Source organism: Leucoraja erinacea, chromosome 19 (assembly GCF_028641065.1).
Source record: "Leucoraja erinacea ecotype New England chromosome 19, Leri_hhj_1, whole genome shotgun sequence".
Taxonomy (NCBI): domain Eukaryota; kingdom Metazoa; phylum Chordata; class Chondrichthyes; order Rajiformes; family Rajidae; genus Leucoraja; species Leucoraja erinaceus.
Window position 1 is genome coordinate 9,310,837 of NC_073395.1, and position 17,753 is coordinate 9,328,589.

Sequence of the window (17,753 nt, forward strand, 5' to 3'; positions counted from 1 at the left end):
CCTGCCTCTGGACCCCACCGGAGGCCTAGCCAGCCTCCTGGACCCCGGCCAATACTTCCTACTTTTTTTCTGGAGGTGAATATCAGGCTCAGTCCACATTGCTTAAAACTTTTGGGTCCACTGTATGAGAAGGGGTTAAAAAAAATGTATATAGTGTAATTCAATACAAAAATAGTTAAAATCACCATTAAAAGGTTTTTAAAGTATCATGTAGGCTCGCTGTAAACAAAACACTTTCAAATTATGGATTTCATTCTAAATATATTTAATATAAAATAATTATAAATAATTTAAACCACTGTTAACATTTATGACAGAAATTAAAATTTGTGGTGATTGGTCGTGGAACAACCCCATTGAAGGTAACAATGGTTACCCAGACCTCGTTGCTGGTTATGAAGGGGCCCCCATAATAGTTCAAGCTTCATGGCCCCAAAACTGTAGGTCCGCCACTGTGTATGACTCTGTGACTGCCAGAACATGGTGTAAGAAGGAACTGCAGAAGCTGGTTGACACCGAAGAAAGACGCCACATGTAACTCATCGGGTCAGGTGGATAGTTTGAATAGGCGACATTTTGGGTTGAGACCCTTCGTCCGATGAAGGGTTAGGACCCGAAATGTCACCCATTTCTTCTTTCCAGAGATGCTGCCTGACTCGCTGAGTTACTCCAGCATTTTGTGTCTGTCTTAAGAATTGAATGGTTCCACAGAAGGCGGCCTATGTACCTTACAGTCTGTCAGACAGAGCTGCAGTGACACCAGAAAGCAGATAACATTGAGCTGGGAGAGATTTTCGATTGGGCTGCTCTGATTTTACCTGCAGTGAGGACAGGTGGCATCAGTAAGATCTGTGGGATACGATAACAAGAAACAAAAATAGACAGATGCCCTTTGGTCTGATTTGTTTGCTCAGTTACACGGAAGACACAAGTTGCTTATCAGCATCTTATTGGACAAAGGTCCAAAGGAGTTTAGTTTAGAGATACAGTGCGGCAACAGGCCCTTCGACCCACCGAGCCCGCGCCGACCAGCGATCGCCTTGCACACTAGCACTATCCTACACACACTGGGGACAATTTACAATTCTTACCGAAGCCAATTAACCTGCAAACCTGTACGTTTTTGGAGTGTGGGAGTAGGCCGGAGCTCCTGGAGACAACCCACGCGGTCACGGAGAGAACCTGCAAACTCCATACAGACAGCACCTGTAGTCAGGAATGAACTGATCAATTCTCTAGCTCGGAAAGGCAGCAACTGTACCACTGCGCCACAGTTCCGCCCCTTGATGATAAGTACTTAGCTTGCACTCTTCCAAAACGTCAGGAGCCTATTTGTGATGGGGTTTGTTTCTGAGCTTTATCCACGAGATGTGAGCAGACTACCAGACATCACAATAGACAATAGACAAATACACAATAGGTGCAGTGCAGGAGTAGGCCATTCAGCCCTTTGAGCCAGCACTGCCATTCAATGTGATCGTGGCTGATCATCCACAATCACCTGCCTTCTCCCCGTATCCCTTGGCGCCGCTATCTTTAATAACTCTATCCAACTTTCTCTTGAGAGCATCCAGAGATCCGGCCTCCACTGCCCTCTAAGGCAGAGAATTCCACAGACTCACCACTCTCTGTGTGAAAAAGTATTTCCTCATCTCCGTTCTAAATGGCTTGCCCCTTATTCTTAAACTGTGGCCCCTGGTTCTCGACTGCCCCAACATCGGGAACATGTTTCCTGCCTCTAGCGTGTCCAAACCCTTAATAATCTAATATGTTTCAATAAGATTCCCTCTCATCCTTCTAAATTCCAGAGTACACAAGCCCAGCCGCTCCATTCTATCAACATATGATAGTCCCGCTATCCTTGGAATTAACCTTGTAAACCTACGCTGCACTCCCTCAATTGCAAGAATGACCTTCCTCAAATTTGGAGACCAAAACTGCACACAATTCTCCAGGTGTGGTCTCACTAGTGGCATGTACAACTGCAGAAAGGCCTCTTTGCTCCTATATTCAACTCCTCTTGTTATGAAGGCCAACATGCCATTTGCTTTCTTCACTGCCTGCTGTACCTGCATGTTTACTTTCAGTGACTGATGAATAAGGACCCTCAGATCCAGTTGTACTTCCCCTTTTCCCAACTTGACACCATTTAGATAATAATCTACCTTCCTGTTTTTGCCACCTAAGTGGATAACCTCACATTTACCCACATTAGATTGCATCTGCCATGCATCTGCCCACTCCCCCAACCTGTCCAAGTCACCCTGCATCCTCATAGCATCCTCCTCACAGTTCACACTGCCACCCAGCTTTGTGTCATCTGCAAATTTGCTAATGTTACTTTTAATCCCTTCATCTAAATCATTAATATATATTGTAAATAGTTGTGGTCCGTGCACCGAGTCTTGCTGTTCCGCACTAGTCACTGCCTGCCATTCTGAAAGGGACCCGCTAATCCCTACTCTTTTTTTCCTGTCTGCCAACCAATTTTCTATCCGTCAGCACCCTACCCACAATACCATGTGCTCTAATTTTGCCCACTAATCTTCTGTGGAACCTTATCAAATGCTTTCTGAAAGTCCAGGTACACCACATCCACTGGCTCTCCCTTATCCAGGGAATTACTCCAACATTCCACCTTGATTGGATAGTTATATGGATGGGAAGGGAATGGAGGGTTATGGTCTGAGCGCAGGTATATGGGACTAGGGGAGATTATGTGTTCGGCACGGACTAGAAGGGTCGAGATGGCCTGTTTCCGTGCTATAATTGTTATATGGTTATATTAATTGGTTATATGATGAAACGTTGGTGTCTGGAAAGACCAAACAGGAACACAAAAAGAATCAGGAGGGAGTACGTTGATTATAAGAAACAGGAGTATGTTGAGGAAAGACCCAAGTACATCTTCACTACTTCACATGCAGTCTTCCCTGCTATAAGATAGATGCTCAAATACTTAATCAACTGAGGAGCAGAGTAGAAGCATCTGTGTCTGCCAATTGTTGTCAAAAGCTAAGTACTTTTTAATACAAGCACAATTTTGATAGCCTTACTACAACACTTGTGGCAATGTAAGGTTTTAGTCAGTAAACATTTTGAATTTTATCAGCAAAGTAAATCTGCTGAGGTTGCATGCCTTGTTTATCAATGAGCACTTGGAGTTGTTCCTGGAATTTTTCTGACGCCAACTTGTTTGTGGCTAACATCTCCACCTGAATGCAGTTCTCATGGGTGCTAGTTCATGCTTTACACTGAGTCTTAGAGACAAAGTGCTAATGATTTTCTGAAGATGGGTTCCAACAAGAAATGTCACCAGGATGGGTGTCAGGGGTTATGGGGAGAACTGGGGTTGAGAAGGAAAGATCGATCAGCCATGATTGAATGGCAGAGTAGACTTGCTGGGCCGAATGGCCTAATTCAGCTCCTAGAACATATGACCCGATGAACTTATTGCAGGATACAATGACCTACTCTCATATGCAATGATATGCAGCAAGAAACGCTGCTTCAATAGCACAGCTGACTGTGCTTCAGTGAGTTTGTACACTGATCATGTTTCCCTGGGCATGCATTTTAACAGGCTTGGGTTGGAATCCCTGCTTTTGCACGCAGATATTGTCTGTGACAGGATATCGCACATCGACACATTCATGGCTTAAATATGCTGCAAAAACAAACTTTTGCATGATTTCATTTTGAGATATCAGTTTCCCCATTTTGCAAAAGCATCGAAGATTGCTGACTGCAATTGGAAGGTGAATTTGGTAGAAACAAGGAACTGCAGATGCTGGTTTACAGAACAAAAAGACACACTGTGCTGGAGCAGCTCAGTGGTTCAGGCAGCAACCCTGGAGACCATGGATAGGAAAGGTTTTGGTTCGGGGCCTTCCTATAACCTGGAGCCTCTTTCTCTGGACTGTTTCCAGCAAAGGTCGCAGCAAAGGTTGGTTAGTTAGTTTAGTTTATTGTCACGTGTACCGAGGTACAGTGAAAAGCTTTTGTTGCTTTTGTGGAAAGACTGTACATAGTTACAATCGAGCCATCCACAGTGTACAGATGCATGATAAAGGGAATAACGTTTAATATGAGGTAAAGTCTGATCAAATATAGTCCGAGGGTCTATTCACCCTTTTCCCTGTGTTTGAGAATCAAAGTCCTGGGATCCTACATACTCATTGTGCAAAATTACTACCCACCCTTCTACCTAGTATAGGCACCTTAGAGAACTAGAGAATTATGATCCATTGATGAGATAAGTGGCATCAGCGTATTGTCCCAAGCTGACATTGTCAAAACCAAGAAAGGATATAAGTGGATGAAGTAACTCAGCAGGTCTGACAGCATCTCTGGAGAACATGGATAGATTATGTTATGGCATGACCTAAAACATCTCCTTTCCATGTTCTCCATTGATGCTGCCTGACCTGCTGACTTACTCCAGCACTTTATGGCCTTTTGTGTATTAACCAGCATCTGCAGTTCCTTCTACATTCTCACTGCTCCACTGAGAAATCTCCTCAAGGCATGCCTATTTTGAAGATGTTCTCCCCTCTCTCAATGGGTGACTTGACGGTAGAGTTGCTGCCTTATACTCCCAGAGTCCCGGGTTCGATCCTGAGTACCGGTGCAGTCTGTATGGAGTTTGCACGTTCTCCCTGTGACTGCATAGGATTTCTCCGGGTGCTCCAGTTTCCTCCCACACTCCAAAGACGTACAGGTTTAATTTTAATTGGCTTGGTATTAATTGTAAATTGTCCCCAGAGTGCGATAATGTGCAGGGATTTCTGATCGGCGCGGACTTGGTAGGCCGAAAGGCCTGTTTCCACACTCTTTCTCAAAGTGAAACGAAAATGAAAAATCTCCTTTAAGATTCGCTCCTCTCAACCAAATCTATGATCTCAGATCTTTAACATTTTTATCTGGGACAGAAGGGACTACTTTTCCTGCCCTCTCCTCTTATTTCTCTTCCCACTATCCTGATTTCCCACTATCCATATTTTTCTCTTCCCGCTATCCTGATTTCTTCTTGGATTCAATATCAGCTGAGTTACCTTCTGTCTTTTAATGATCCCTTTTGTGACCGAAATGCTGTAGACTTTTGCATTGTTCTGACTTTACTGTGCGTGCCTACAGCTGTTTCACTTTGTGCCTCTCAACGAATAGTTTTGTTTACAGATCAATGAGGTAACCATTCACGCTTGTCTATGCTCAGCTGATGTGGTTGTAATTGATGCTGGCAGTGGACGCCTGAAATGTGAGAGCTTTTATTTTCAACACTGAGATAAGAGAGTAAGAACACAAGAAATAGGAACCAGATTAGACACAAGGCCCACCAGCCTTCGAAGCCATTCAGCAAGGTCACGGCTAATTTGATCTTTGGCTTCAGCTCAGCTTTCCTGCCTGTTTCTGTCCGATAACCGTGATTTGGTTTAGTTTTGAGATACAGCGCGGAAACAGGCCCCTCGGCCCACCGAGCCCACCCTGACCAGCGATCCCTGCACATTAACACTATCCTGCACACACTAAGGATCATTTTACATTTACACCAAGCCAGTTAACCTACAAAAAACGGTACGTCTTTGGAGTGTGGGAGGAAACCGAAGATCTCAGATAAAACCCACGCAGCTCATGGGGAGAAGGTACAAACTCCGTACAGACAGCACCCGTAGTCAGATTTGAACCCGGTTCTCTGGCGCTGTAAGGCAACACCTCTACCGCAGCGCCACTGTGCCGCCCACCGTCAACTTTCTTCAAGAATACCATGAATAATCTTCACAACTCAGCATCCACAACCTCCAGGGATAGATAGTTCCACAGATCAATATGCCTCAAGTATGAAAGATATTGATAAGCTAAAAAAAGCATGTTTGTTTTTAAAAAGAAAATTAAATTCAGCATTGTAGAGTTTTTTTTTTTAACAGGTCAACACTTTGTAAACTAAAAATAGTTTGAACGTTATCAATATTTTTCCTTTATTCAACTCTGCTCCTTTTCTTTCCCTCAACAGTCTGGCCAGTTCACAGAAGATATGATCCCAACAGTGGGTTTCAACATGAGGAAGTTAACTAAAGGAAACGTCACCATAAAGGTAGGTTGACGGCCACATTTCTGAATCTCCAGTTTGCTCTGCAGTACAACAAAACTTTTAGGAACTTTTCTGTCGTTTAATTTAGCGATCATTGCAGAAACTGGTCATTTGGCCCATCGAGTGAGCGTCGACCAGTGATCCCGTTCACTAACTCCATCTTACACAATAGGGGAAATTTTCCTTTTTTTTTACAGAAGCCAATTAACCGACAAACCTGTATAATTTGGAGTGTGAGATGAAAGCAGCACATCAGGGGAAAACCCATGTGGTCACAGGGAGAACCTTAAGTCTAACTAAATGCCCCTTAAATCCCGCTATTATATCTACCTCCAGCACCACCCCTGGCAGCACATACTAGGCACCCAACACACGTGGTGTAAAGAGAAACTTTCCCCGCACATCTCCTTTAAACTTTGCCTCTCTCAACTTAAAGCTATGGCCCCCGGTCTTTGATATTTCTCTCTGGCTCTGACTGACTGGCCTTTCCATGCCTCTCATATTTTTACATACTTCTATCAATTCCAGAGAAAATATCTAAGTTTGTCCAACCTCTCCTTATAGCTTGTACCCTCTTAAGGTGAAAGGAGCAAAGTTTAAAGGTGTATGGGGCAAGTTTTTTTTACATGGGGTAATGGGTGCCTGGAACGTGTTGTGGCCAGGGGTGGTGGTGGAGGCAGATATGACTGTGGCATTTAAGAGGCTTGTAGTTAGGTACATGGATATGGATATGGAGTGATAAGGATCACGTGTGAGCAGATCAGGTTAGTTTATCCTGGCATCACGTTCGGCACAGACATTGTGGGCCGAAGGGCCAGTTCCTGTGCTGTATTTATTCTATGTTCTAATCCAGGCAGCTTTCTCGTAAACCACTTCACTTAGATTACCATATTCTGCTTCATGCCCTCAGAAGAGTCATAGTCATACAGTGATACAGTGTGGAAACAGGCCCATCGGCCCAACTTGCCCACACCGGCCAACATGTCCCAGCTACACTAGTCTCACCTGCCCGCGTTTGGTCCATATCCCTCCAATCCTGTCCTGTCTATGTACTTGTCTAACTGTTTCTTAAATATTGGGATAGTCCTTGCCTCAACTACCTCCTCTGGCAGCTTGTTCCACACACCCCACCACCCTTTGTGTGGTAATGGTCACCCCTCAGATTCCTATTAAATCTTTCCCCCCCTTCACCTTAATGAGTATGATTTCTTGCTGAGAATCCCACTCTATTGCTTCTTGAGAGGCATAGTATATCAGGGGTCTTCATACATGGAAACAGGTACCTGATACCTATACACCAATTCCTTCTATTCCCATCAAAGAACAATCTCACAGCTTTGAACCTGATCTATTCCTCTCATGATTTTATACACAATCATGCCGTTTTTCTTTCAATTCACAATGACAGGCTTTCTCCCCTTTGTCAGAAGTCACGGGGAGAAGGCAGCAGAATGGGGTTAGGAGGGAGCGATGGATCAGCCATGATTGAATGGCGGAGTAGACTTGATGGGCAGAATGGCCTAATTCTGCTCCTATCACTTATGATCTTACGGATCTTGTGAAACACATTGCAGAATTGTGGATGGCCCCAACTCCTCCCCACCCTTCTTGGCCCCAGTGCTCTGCTGCACAATAGTCCACAACCCCTCATGAAAATTTCTTGGGCATTATTTGCGATGGGCTTATAAATGTCATACAATTTTCCCTTTGCCTCCAAACGGTGGAGTCCTCATGGTAACATTGGCCCAGTTAATTGGAGAGGAATTCCTATTTATAGAATTTTAATAAAACACCTTAAGTGATGCATAGATTGGCTACCTTCTTTGTGCTATTACGAGGAGTTTAAATTAATAGTGATTAATGTGGAAAAGCCAATTAGCAATATCTGTAAAAGGACATTTAAAGTTAATAGCAAATCAATAAGTTAATAGAAAGTCAACTGAAGAATTAAGAAACCAATCTACCCTCAACTAGAGAGCAGTCCTGAGTTACTATCTACCTCATTGGAGACACTTGGACTATCTTTGATCGTCTTTGCTGGACTTTACTCCGCACTAAACGTTATTCACGTTATTCCCTTCATCGTGTGTCTGTACACTGTGGACGGCTGGAGTGTAATCATGTATTGTCTTTCTGCTGACTGGTTAGCATGCAGCTAATGCTTTTCACTGTACATGTGATATTAAATTAAATTAGAAAGTATAACCTGTTTAGGTTGGAATATCCAATTTTTTTTAATGGATGGGCAGTGTGGGAATATTTGGGGGGGAACTTGGAGATATGGAGGTTAATGTGTTAAGTCAATGTGAGATGTGAATTATTCACAACTAATGGAGGGAGATTTCAGTGTTCAGTCAGGAAAATGAATTTTGCATATGAAATTAAAAAAAAAAAATTCTACTTTAGAGTGAAGTCATTTAGTTCGATTGTACTTTAGTTGGTTGCTATTGAGGGAGTGCAACGCAGGTTCACCAGGTTAATTCCCTGGATGGCGGGACTGACATATGATGAAAGAATGGATCGACTGGGCTTATATTCACTGGAATTTAGAAGGATGAGAGGGCATCTTATTGAAACATAACATTCTTAAGGGATTGGACAGGCTAGATGCAGAACTTGTTTTTCCCGATGTTGGGGGAGTCCAGAACCAGGTGTCACAGTGTAAGAATAAGGGGAAGGCCATTTAGGACTGAGATGAGGAAAAATCTTTTCCCCCATAGACTTGTGAATCTGTGGAAGGCAGTGAAGGCCAATTCACTGGATGGATTCAAGAGAGAATTAGATTTAGGCCTTAGGGCTCACGGAATCAAAGGATATGGGGAGAAAGCAGGAATGGGGTACTGATTTTGGATAAGCAGCCATGAATTACGGTGCAGGCTGGAAGTGTCGAATGGGCTACTCCTGCACCTATTTTCTATGTTTCTATGCTTGAAAGTACAGCCATTTTTGGTCTCATAACGTTTGCTTTTCATTCACCATCCTGAAGTTCCTCAAGTACTTGCTCTACTATCTACAAAAGGGGAGTAAAGAGCAACAACCGTAGAGTTGCTGCCTTACAGTGCCAGAGACCCAGGTTCGATCCTGGCTATGGGTGCTGTCTGTATGGTGTTTGTACACTCTCCCTGTGGATGTGTGTGTTTTCTCCGGTTTCCTCCCAAAGAGGTGCAGATTTGTATATTAATTGTCTTCTGTAAATTATCCCTTGTGCATAGGATAGAACGTGTGAACAAGTGATCGTTGGTCAGCATGGACTCAGTGGGCCGAAGGGCCTGTTTCCAAGCTAAATCTCTAAGCTAAACTATAAAGCACTCACTTCAGACATAATAGAAATGTATCCTCTTCAAATACCTCCACAACCTTCTGGGGTAGAAAATCTAAGTGTTCCCCATCCCCAGCAAGAAGAAATGAGTTTAAAATGTAAATATTAAAATCAGTTTAAAATGTTTTGATTAGTAAGAGTATCAGGGGTTATGGGGAGAAGACAGGAGAATGAGATTAGGAGGGAGGGATAGATCAGCCATGATTGAATGGCGGAGTAGACTGAACGGGCCGAATGGCCTATTTCTGCTGATATCACCTTATGACCTTATGAAGGGTTGAGCCCCCTTTCACTGACCATGTCTTCTTGTTTAAGACCCTCTGACCAGTGGAAACATCTACCATGTCAAGCCCCTTTAAGAATCACATGTTGAAATGAGAACGCCCCCGGTTCTTCTAAACTCCACTGAATACAGAAGGATATAGGTTAGAAAGATTAGTGCAGGATGAATTGGGATGGGGTAAGAGACAGTAAACTATGAATTGTGAACAAAGGAAGGGGAATGGTGCAAGAAGTGTATGGAGAGTGATAGTTTTAAGTGCAGCATAAGAGCAGCATAATATTTGAGGCGGAGAGAAGGGGATTAAGGTCTTTGTATCACTAAAAAAGAAATGAGCATCAAAAGGCTTAATTCAATGACGGTTGGACTGTGTTTGCTTTTTCTTTGAAGCTATCATTCAGCAGCAATTTTCTGATTAGGCAAGAGTTTCTAATTGGTAAATACAACCCTGAAATTGGAAACAGAATATCTTAACATTGTTTAGAAGCAACAGCTCATCATAATTCCAATATGTGGCTGGCATCCTGCAAGGAAGTATCTGATTTTTCTTTGAACTGTAAATTAAGTTTTAAAAAAAAGACTTAAAGAAGGCCATCTAGCTCAAGCCTATTTTCTTCAGTTTATTATTGTCATGTGTGCTGAGGTGCAATGGAAGGCTATTTTGTTGCGTGTTATCCAGTCAGTGAAAAGACTATATGTGATTAAAATTAAGCCGCCAACAGTATACAGACACAGGATAAAGGGTATCACATTGAGTGCAAGATAAAGTCCAATTGAAGATATGTATAAGAAGGAACTGCAGATACTAGTTTACATCGAAGATAGACACAAAATGCTGGAGTAACTCAGAGGGTCAGGCAACATCACTGGAGAAAAGGAATAGATGCTGTTTCAGGTCGAGACCCTTCATCAGACTGAGTCAAGGAAAATTAACAATTGTTCAAAGGTTGATGCTGTTTCAGGTCGAGGGAACTGCTTCATGGAGAATCGAAGGTTCACAAAAAAGCTGGAGAACTCAGCGGGCAGCAGCAGCATCTATGGAGCGAAGGAAATAGGCAACGTTTCGGGCCGAAACGTTGCCTAGGTCTCCAATGAGGTAGATGGGAGGTCCTCACTAGCTGATGAGAGGACAGTTCAGTCACTGAACAGCGATTACTCCATACACTGCCACTATTCTACACACTAGAGACAATTTACAAATTGCAGAAGCCCATTAATGTATAAACCTGTACATTTGTGTAGTGTGGGAGGAAACCTGAGCACCCGGAGAAAACCCACGCGGTCACAGGGAGAACGTACATACTCCGTACAGACAGCATCTTTAGTCAGGATCGGACCTGGGTCTCTGGCAACTCTACCGCTGCACCACTGTGTTGCCCTGGGCGCATCTACCCTATCTGTTCCCCTCCGTGATCTATAAGATCACCCCTCATCATCCCGTGCTCCAAAGATTAAATTCCAAGCCAGCTCAACCGCTCACAATATCTCAGGCCCTCGAGTCTTGGCAGCATCCTCGTAAATCTTCCAGCTTAAAACATGAGTGAAGGGTGAGTGATGAGAATGCTTGACGGTTGCCTTGAGTTGAATAGATCCACCTGCATAAACTCATGCGCTGAGCTTAAAAGATTAAAACCTGTACGTAGATTTAAGAGGACTAAATTCTGATCAGCTGAACTGGGAGCTCTTACATAAAATGAGAGATGGAAATTTGTAAGCTTGTGACTGTGAAATTTAATTGAAGAGCATTAACAAAACCAAGAGGTTATTCATGAAGAAGCAAGCGCTGTACTATTTTTACAAAATCTTATCAGTGTTAATCTAAAAAAGCATGTTAGCCGTGAGCACAAAGGTTGAAAATTTTAAGTTTTTTTTAATAAATGTCCTGGAACTCAATGAAAGTACAACTGAACTACAAGATAATGTTATTAGCTCTGAAAGAACATTGAGGCATGTCAAATGCACCACGTGATTTAATTGCTTTAAAAATTAAGTTTGGCAACAACAAAAAAATTAGTTATAGATTGATAAGGATCTGGGAGAGGTATGGCAGGGAAATGAATGGTCTTTCTTTGTCAAGCTCTCTGTGCATTAACAGTACACACAAAGCAAGGAGGTGCAAGTGTTTATGAGGAAAGGCAGATGAAGTTCACGTTCTAGGAGCAGAATTAGGCCATTTGAAGAAAGACTGGATAGACTTGGCTTGTACTCGCTAGAATTTAGAAGATTTAGGGGGGATCTTATAGAAACTTACCAAATTCTTAAGGGGTTGGATAGGCTAGATGCAGGAAGATTATTCCCAATGTTGGGGAAGTCCAGAACTAGGGGTCACAGTTTAAGGATAAGGGGGAAATCTTTTAGGACCGAGATGAGAAAATCATTTTTTACACAGAGAGTGGTGAATCTGTGGAATTCTCTGCCACAGAAGGTAGTTGAGGCCAGTTCATTGGCTATATTTAGAGGGAGTTAGATGTGGCCCTTGTGGCTAAAGGGATCAGGGGGTATGGAGAGAAGGCAGGGATGGGATACTGAGTTGGATGATCAGCCATGATCATAACGAAGGGCGGTGCAGGCTCGAAGGGCCAAATGCCCTACTCCTGCACCTATTTTCTATGTTTCTATTTGGCCCATCAAGTCTACTCTGCCATTCAATCATGGCTGACCTATCTTTCCCTCTCAACCCCATTCTCCTGCCTGTGTAGGAAGGAATTGCAGATGCTGGTTTATACCAAAGATAGAGACAAAATACTTAGCGGGTCAGGCAGCATCTCTGGAGAAAAGTAATAGGACACGTTTTGGTTTGAGACCCTTCTTCAGATTGAGAGTCAGGGTAGAGGGAATAGACAACAGACAATAGACGATAGAAACTAGAAATATGGAAACGTTTAGCACAAATCAGCCGAAATTGATGACCAAGAAACGGTGGAGCCCACAGAGGTCCATTGTTGGCTGTGGACAAGGTGATAATGAAGGGATATGAACACAAACAATGGACCATTGTGGGCTCCACCTTTCCTGAGTCATTAGTGCCGGCTCTGTTTTGTTCTCAACCTTTTCATACCTCTAGTTTCCCCTGTATCCTGACCCTCATTCCGAAGCTGGGTCACCTATTTCCTTTTCTCCAGAGATGCTGCCTGACCCGCCGACTATCTCCAATTCTCCTGCCTTCTCCCCATAACCCCTGACATCCATACTAATCAAGAATCTGTCACTCTGGCTTAAAAATATCCATTGACTATGCCTCCACAGCCTTCTGTGTCAATGACTTCCACAGATTCACTACCCTCTGACTAAAGAAATTCATCCTCATCTCCTTTCTAAAGGTCCGCCCTTTTACTCTGAGGCGGCGGCCTCTGGTCCTAGACTCTCCCACTAGTGGAAACATCCTCTCTGCACCCACTCTATCCAGGCCTTACACTGAATAAAATAGTGGCGATGTATATTAAGACGTGAAAATAAAGCTGAGGAGAGATATAATTGGTGCATGGTCTTGGAAAGTCCGAGGTGAAATGGTAAACGCAGAGTGAGATTAAATTAGCAAATCTTTACAAATGGGAAGATGCCGACATTTTTCTATGAAAATAATTGTCAGGATGCTCGAGTTTTCCAAATGAGGAGTCGATACAAAAGGAGTGAAGCTAATCACTGGCTAGGTAACGCTGCGGATAGATGATAATAATTTATGATTCTACATTCTTATCTCTCTTTCAAATACAGCGTTAATGCAGTGTTGTTAAAGTACTGAGAAAAGTAATTACCATTTTATTAGGCATTTCACGCCTGCAGAAGCACTTGGTATGTACTGTATTTGAAATGTATTATTTATATCTGATAATCAGGATACTAAACTATCTTCTGCTTCTGAGCACAATATTCAGATTGATGAAACATCCCCTGATCTTGTGCAATATGAATGGAATAAATTATTTAATGGTTCAATAGTACTTTATTGTCGCATTAGCGAGGTACAGTGCAATTCTCTTTAGAGTACAGTTAACGTTAACTTGTATTATTCTTGCTCCTTTTGATTACAATATTTGCTCCCACCTCGTAGGTTCATAAGTGTTAGGAGCAGAATTAGGCCATTCGGTCCATCAAGTTGACTCCGCCATTCAATCATGGCTGATCTATCTCTCTCTCAACCCCATTCTGCCTTCTCCCCATAACCCTTGACACCCGTTCTTTTTGGGATATTGGTTCTCCTATTCAAATGCACCCATCCCTCGTGTCACCTGACAGGAGGTGGGTCTCCCCTAATTGTCCATTTACCAGTGCCCTCCCCTAATTGTCCATTTACCAGTGCCCTCCTCTAATTCCCCATTTAATGGTGCCCTCCCCTAATTTTCCATTTACCAGTGCCCTCCTCTAATTCCCCATTTAATGGTGCCCTCCCCTAATTGTCCATTTACCAGTGCCCTCCTCTAATTCCCCATTTAATGGTGCCCTCCCCTAATTGTCCATTTACCAGTGCCCTTCCCTAATTCCCCATTTAGTGGTGCCCTCCCCTAATTGTCCAAACAGGAAATGGTCAAGATGAGTTTTAATTATATAGATATTGCATTTTAATAACTTCGATTTAGCAATGTATAAAAGTTAACTTCATCAACCTATAAAAACAATTTGAGCCACCAAAATTAGCAAAGTTCAACAGCAATCTAGTTAACCCTTTCCTTCCTTTAGAATCTGGTCCTATTTTGAGCACCCTCAAGGAAGACTGTGAAAGTAATGGGAGGGTTCAAAGGATTAGAACATAGAACACAGAACAGTACAGCACAGGAACGAATGGGCCCTTCAGCGGCACAGTAGAGCTGTTGTCTTGCAACGCCAGAGACCTGGGTTCGATCCTGGCTATGGGTGCTGTCTGTATGGAGTTTGTACGTTCTCTCTGTGACCTGCGTGGGTTTCATGTCCTCCATGTGCTCCGGGTTCCTCCCATACTCCAAAGATGTTCAGGTTTGTAGGTTAATTGGCTCCAGTGAAATTGTAAATGGCCCCTAGTGTGTAGGACTGCGCTAGTGTACGGGATGATGGCTGGCCGGTGCTGACTCGGTGGGCCAGAAGCCTGTTTCCGCGTTGCATCTCTGTAAACCCCACGTTGTTCGTGCCGAACATGATGCCTAGTTAAACTGATCTCATCTGACTGTATGTGATCCATATCCCACTACCCTTTGTGTAAAAAAAAGTTAACCCTCAGGCTCCTATTGACGTTTTCCCCCTCACCTTAAACCTATGTCCTCTGGGTTCCCTACTCTGGACAAAAGATGTGTGCATTTACCCGATCTACTCCTCTCATCAGGGGCAGAAAGCCTGGGGGGGCCAGAGGGGACACGTCCCCCCGCATGTTTTGAGAGGTGGGCGACATCCCCGCCTGGTTAACCTGCTTGGGTTTGCGGAAAATATGGCCAGCGCGGAGAAGCAGCGCTGTTATCCCGTCAGTCCAGACAGAGCTGTTAGTTAACCCAGTGAGACAGGCAGTTGGGCTGTAGTTAGCGCTGGATAGAGCCTCCGAAGCCTCGTGTGAGTGTGCGCATGCGCGCGCGGCCGCCAAAAATTGTGTCCCCCGTCCCCCCCATGTTTTGATAGTGAGTTCCGTTCTTGCCTCTGATGATCTTATACACCTCTATAAGACAACCCCTCGCCCTTCTGCGTTCCCAGCCTTTCCAGCCTCTCCCTATAGCTCAGGCCCTCGAGAACTGGAACCATCCTTGTAGGTATGTTACAAAACCTACCTGAATCGTCATTGGGAATCTGCCCACAGCCAGGTCCGCGATTTTGGCGCTGTTTGGAGGGGGCGGGTTTAAAACGCGATTTTTACTAGGCTGTACTAATCGCAGATGTTCAGCCTAGTAAATCATTAACGAAAAATCGCTGACCCGGTCGCAAAAGGTATTATTAGTTTTATAGGCCTCGATAATATAGTTATAATAGTTTTAAAATTACTGTCTCATTCCGCAACCTCTCGCAGCCCCAGGGTTTTATAAAGCAAACAATTAAAGGTATGTACCTTATTTTTACATTAAATGGGGCATATATATAACCCTGTATATCAAGTTATCTATAGCGAGTAGTTCATTTTGGGCTTTTTATATCCCGCAGTATTTTTCTCGGCATTTGAGGGCACTAATCCAGCGCGATGTCAACGTTCTAAACCAGCGCGTTCACATGAACCCACTAGAAAGCCGATTTAAATGGGCATTTATTTACAGCAATTGAACACTAAATTCCTTCCATTTGGCCTATAAATTAATGTAAATTAGATATAAAAATCATGTTATATTGTGAATTATTTCTGAATAATCTTTGGACACTTAGGCTATTTAAAAATGTTAATCTTTCCTTAAGAAATGGGCTTTTGACTATCCAAGATCACAGCTTTTTTGTAATGTCCATTGAAAATCAATAGGGAACAAGATGCTAATTTCCGAGTATGAAAATGGCCATAACTTTTCTAATACTTGAGATATGAAAGTGAATTTGGTGTCAAATTAAACTTATTGTTATGCTTTATCTGATGGGATAAATTGCAGACTTGATTTTTTAAATCTCAAAATTTTGTAACATTGCTAATCCTTGTAGATCTTCTCTGCACCTTTTCCAGCTTGACAACAGAACTATGAGAACGTGTTGGAGTATAATGTGAAATCAAAGCATCTACACAGTGAACGCATACACTTATTTTTTATTTTTAGTTTTTTTTTAGTTTTAGAGATGCAAAAGAAACAGGCCTTTGGCCCTCCGAGTTTGACCAGTGATCCCCACACATTTACACTACACTACACACACTAGAGACAATTTTACAATGATACCAATTGACCTCCAAACCAGTATGTCTTTGGAGTGTGGGACGAAACCGAAGAACTTGTCGAAAACCCACGCAGGTCACGGGGAGAATGTACAAACTTGGTACAGACAAGCACCCGTAGTCAGGATCGAACCTGGGACTTTGGCCCTGGAAGGCTATTGCTACGCCACTGTACTGTAACAGCTATTGGAACTGTTGGAATATGTATTAGAGAACAACTAGAAATTAGAGCATGCAGACTTCTGGTATAGAATGTGCCAGGCGACATTAGGGCAACGGAGTTAACATAAAATTCACAGAGCAGGCAGATTGTATTCTCATTTAGTCCTGCCTGTCCTGCTAGTTTGAAGCTGCAAGCTGCACGTGACATTACACACTGATTGTGTTTCAGCAGCAGTTGTTGCTCTTCCACCATTGTTCCTTCTTTCCCCTCCCCACCCCCACCCCCCATCTTCCCAGCACACTTTTGTAAAGGAATCATCAATCCTTTGTGTGTGAGAGTAACTGTTTTTTACAGGAGTCTAGAAATCAGCACTTTAGTGCCTGTCACCATCTCCCTATGGATTGTTGAGTGTTGCAAGAATATTAGAACACACCAAAGCTCCAAATCTAGCAACCCAATTTTGAATATTTTCGACAGATCAACATAGTTTTGGTGCGTTCCATTCTTTGCTCAGGTTTCCGATGTCCTTGGGGGAATAGGGTGGCGGCTGGTAAAATATTTTTTGGGCTGATTGCAGTGATTCTTCCACAAACCACTTCTTTCAGGTTCCTCTTGGGATCGAGGACAATACGAGACGAATTAAGACATTGCGAGGTATAGGAAGGAACTGCAGATGCCAGCTCATACTGAAGATAGGCACAAAGTGCTGGAGTAACTCAGCGGGTTAGGCAGCATCTCTGGAGAGGAGGAATGGGTGACGTTTTGGGTCAGGACTCTTCTTCAGACAATACAGTGCAGGTGGGGGGGTGTAGGAAGGAACTGCAAACACTGGTTTAAACCGAAGATGTACACAGAAAGCTGGACTAACTCAGCGGGGCAGGCAGTATCTCTGAAAAGACGGAAAAATGGGTGACGCTTCAAAGCGCCGGAGATCCGGGTTCTATCCTGACCCCGGGTGCCGTCTGTGTGGAGTTTACACGTTCTTCCTGTGACCACGTGGGTTCCCTCTGGGTGCCCTGGTTTCCTCCTACATCCCACAGACATGCAGGTTTGTAGTTCATAAGATCAAAATATTATAAGACATAGGAACAGAAGTAGGACATT

The 17,753-nt window shown here is 43.3% G+C and overlaps 1 protein-coding gene across 1 annotated transcript in view; it reads left to right on the forward strand.

The window, feature by feature from the left end:
* Positions 1 to 17,753, forward strand: part of LOC129706192 (ADP-ribosylation factor-like protein 8B-A) — a 46,608-nt gene that overhangs the window by 11,289 nt on the left and 17,566 nt on the right. The window contains exon 2 of the mRNA XM_055650251.1: positions 6,011 to 6,091. Within this exon, the coding sequence (XP_055506226.1) occupies positions 6,011 to 6,091 (81 nt within the window). The remainder of the gene's footprint in view (positions 1 to 6,010; positions 6,092 to 17,753) is intronic.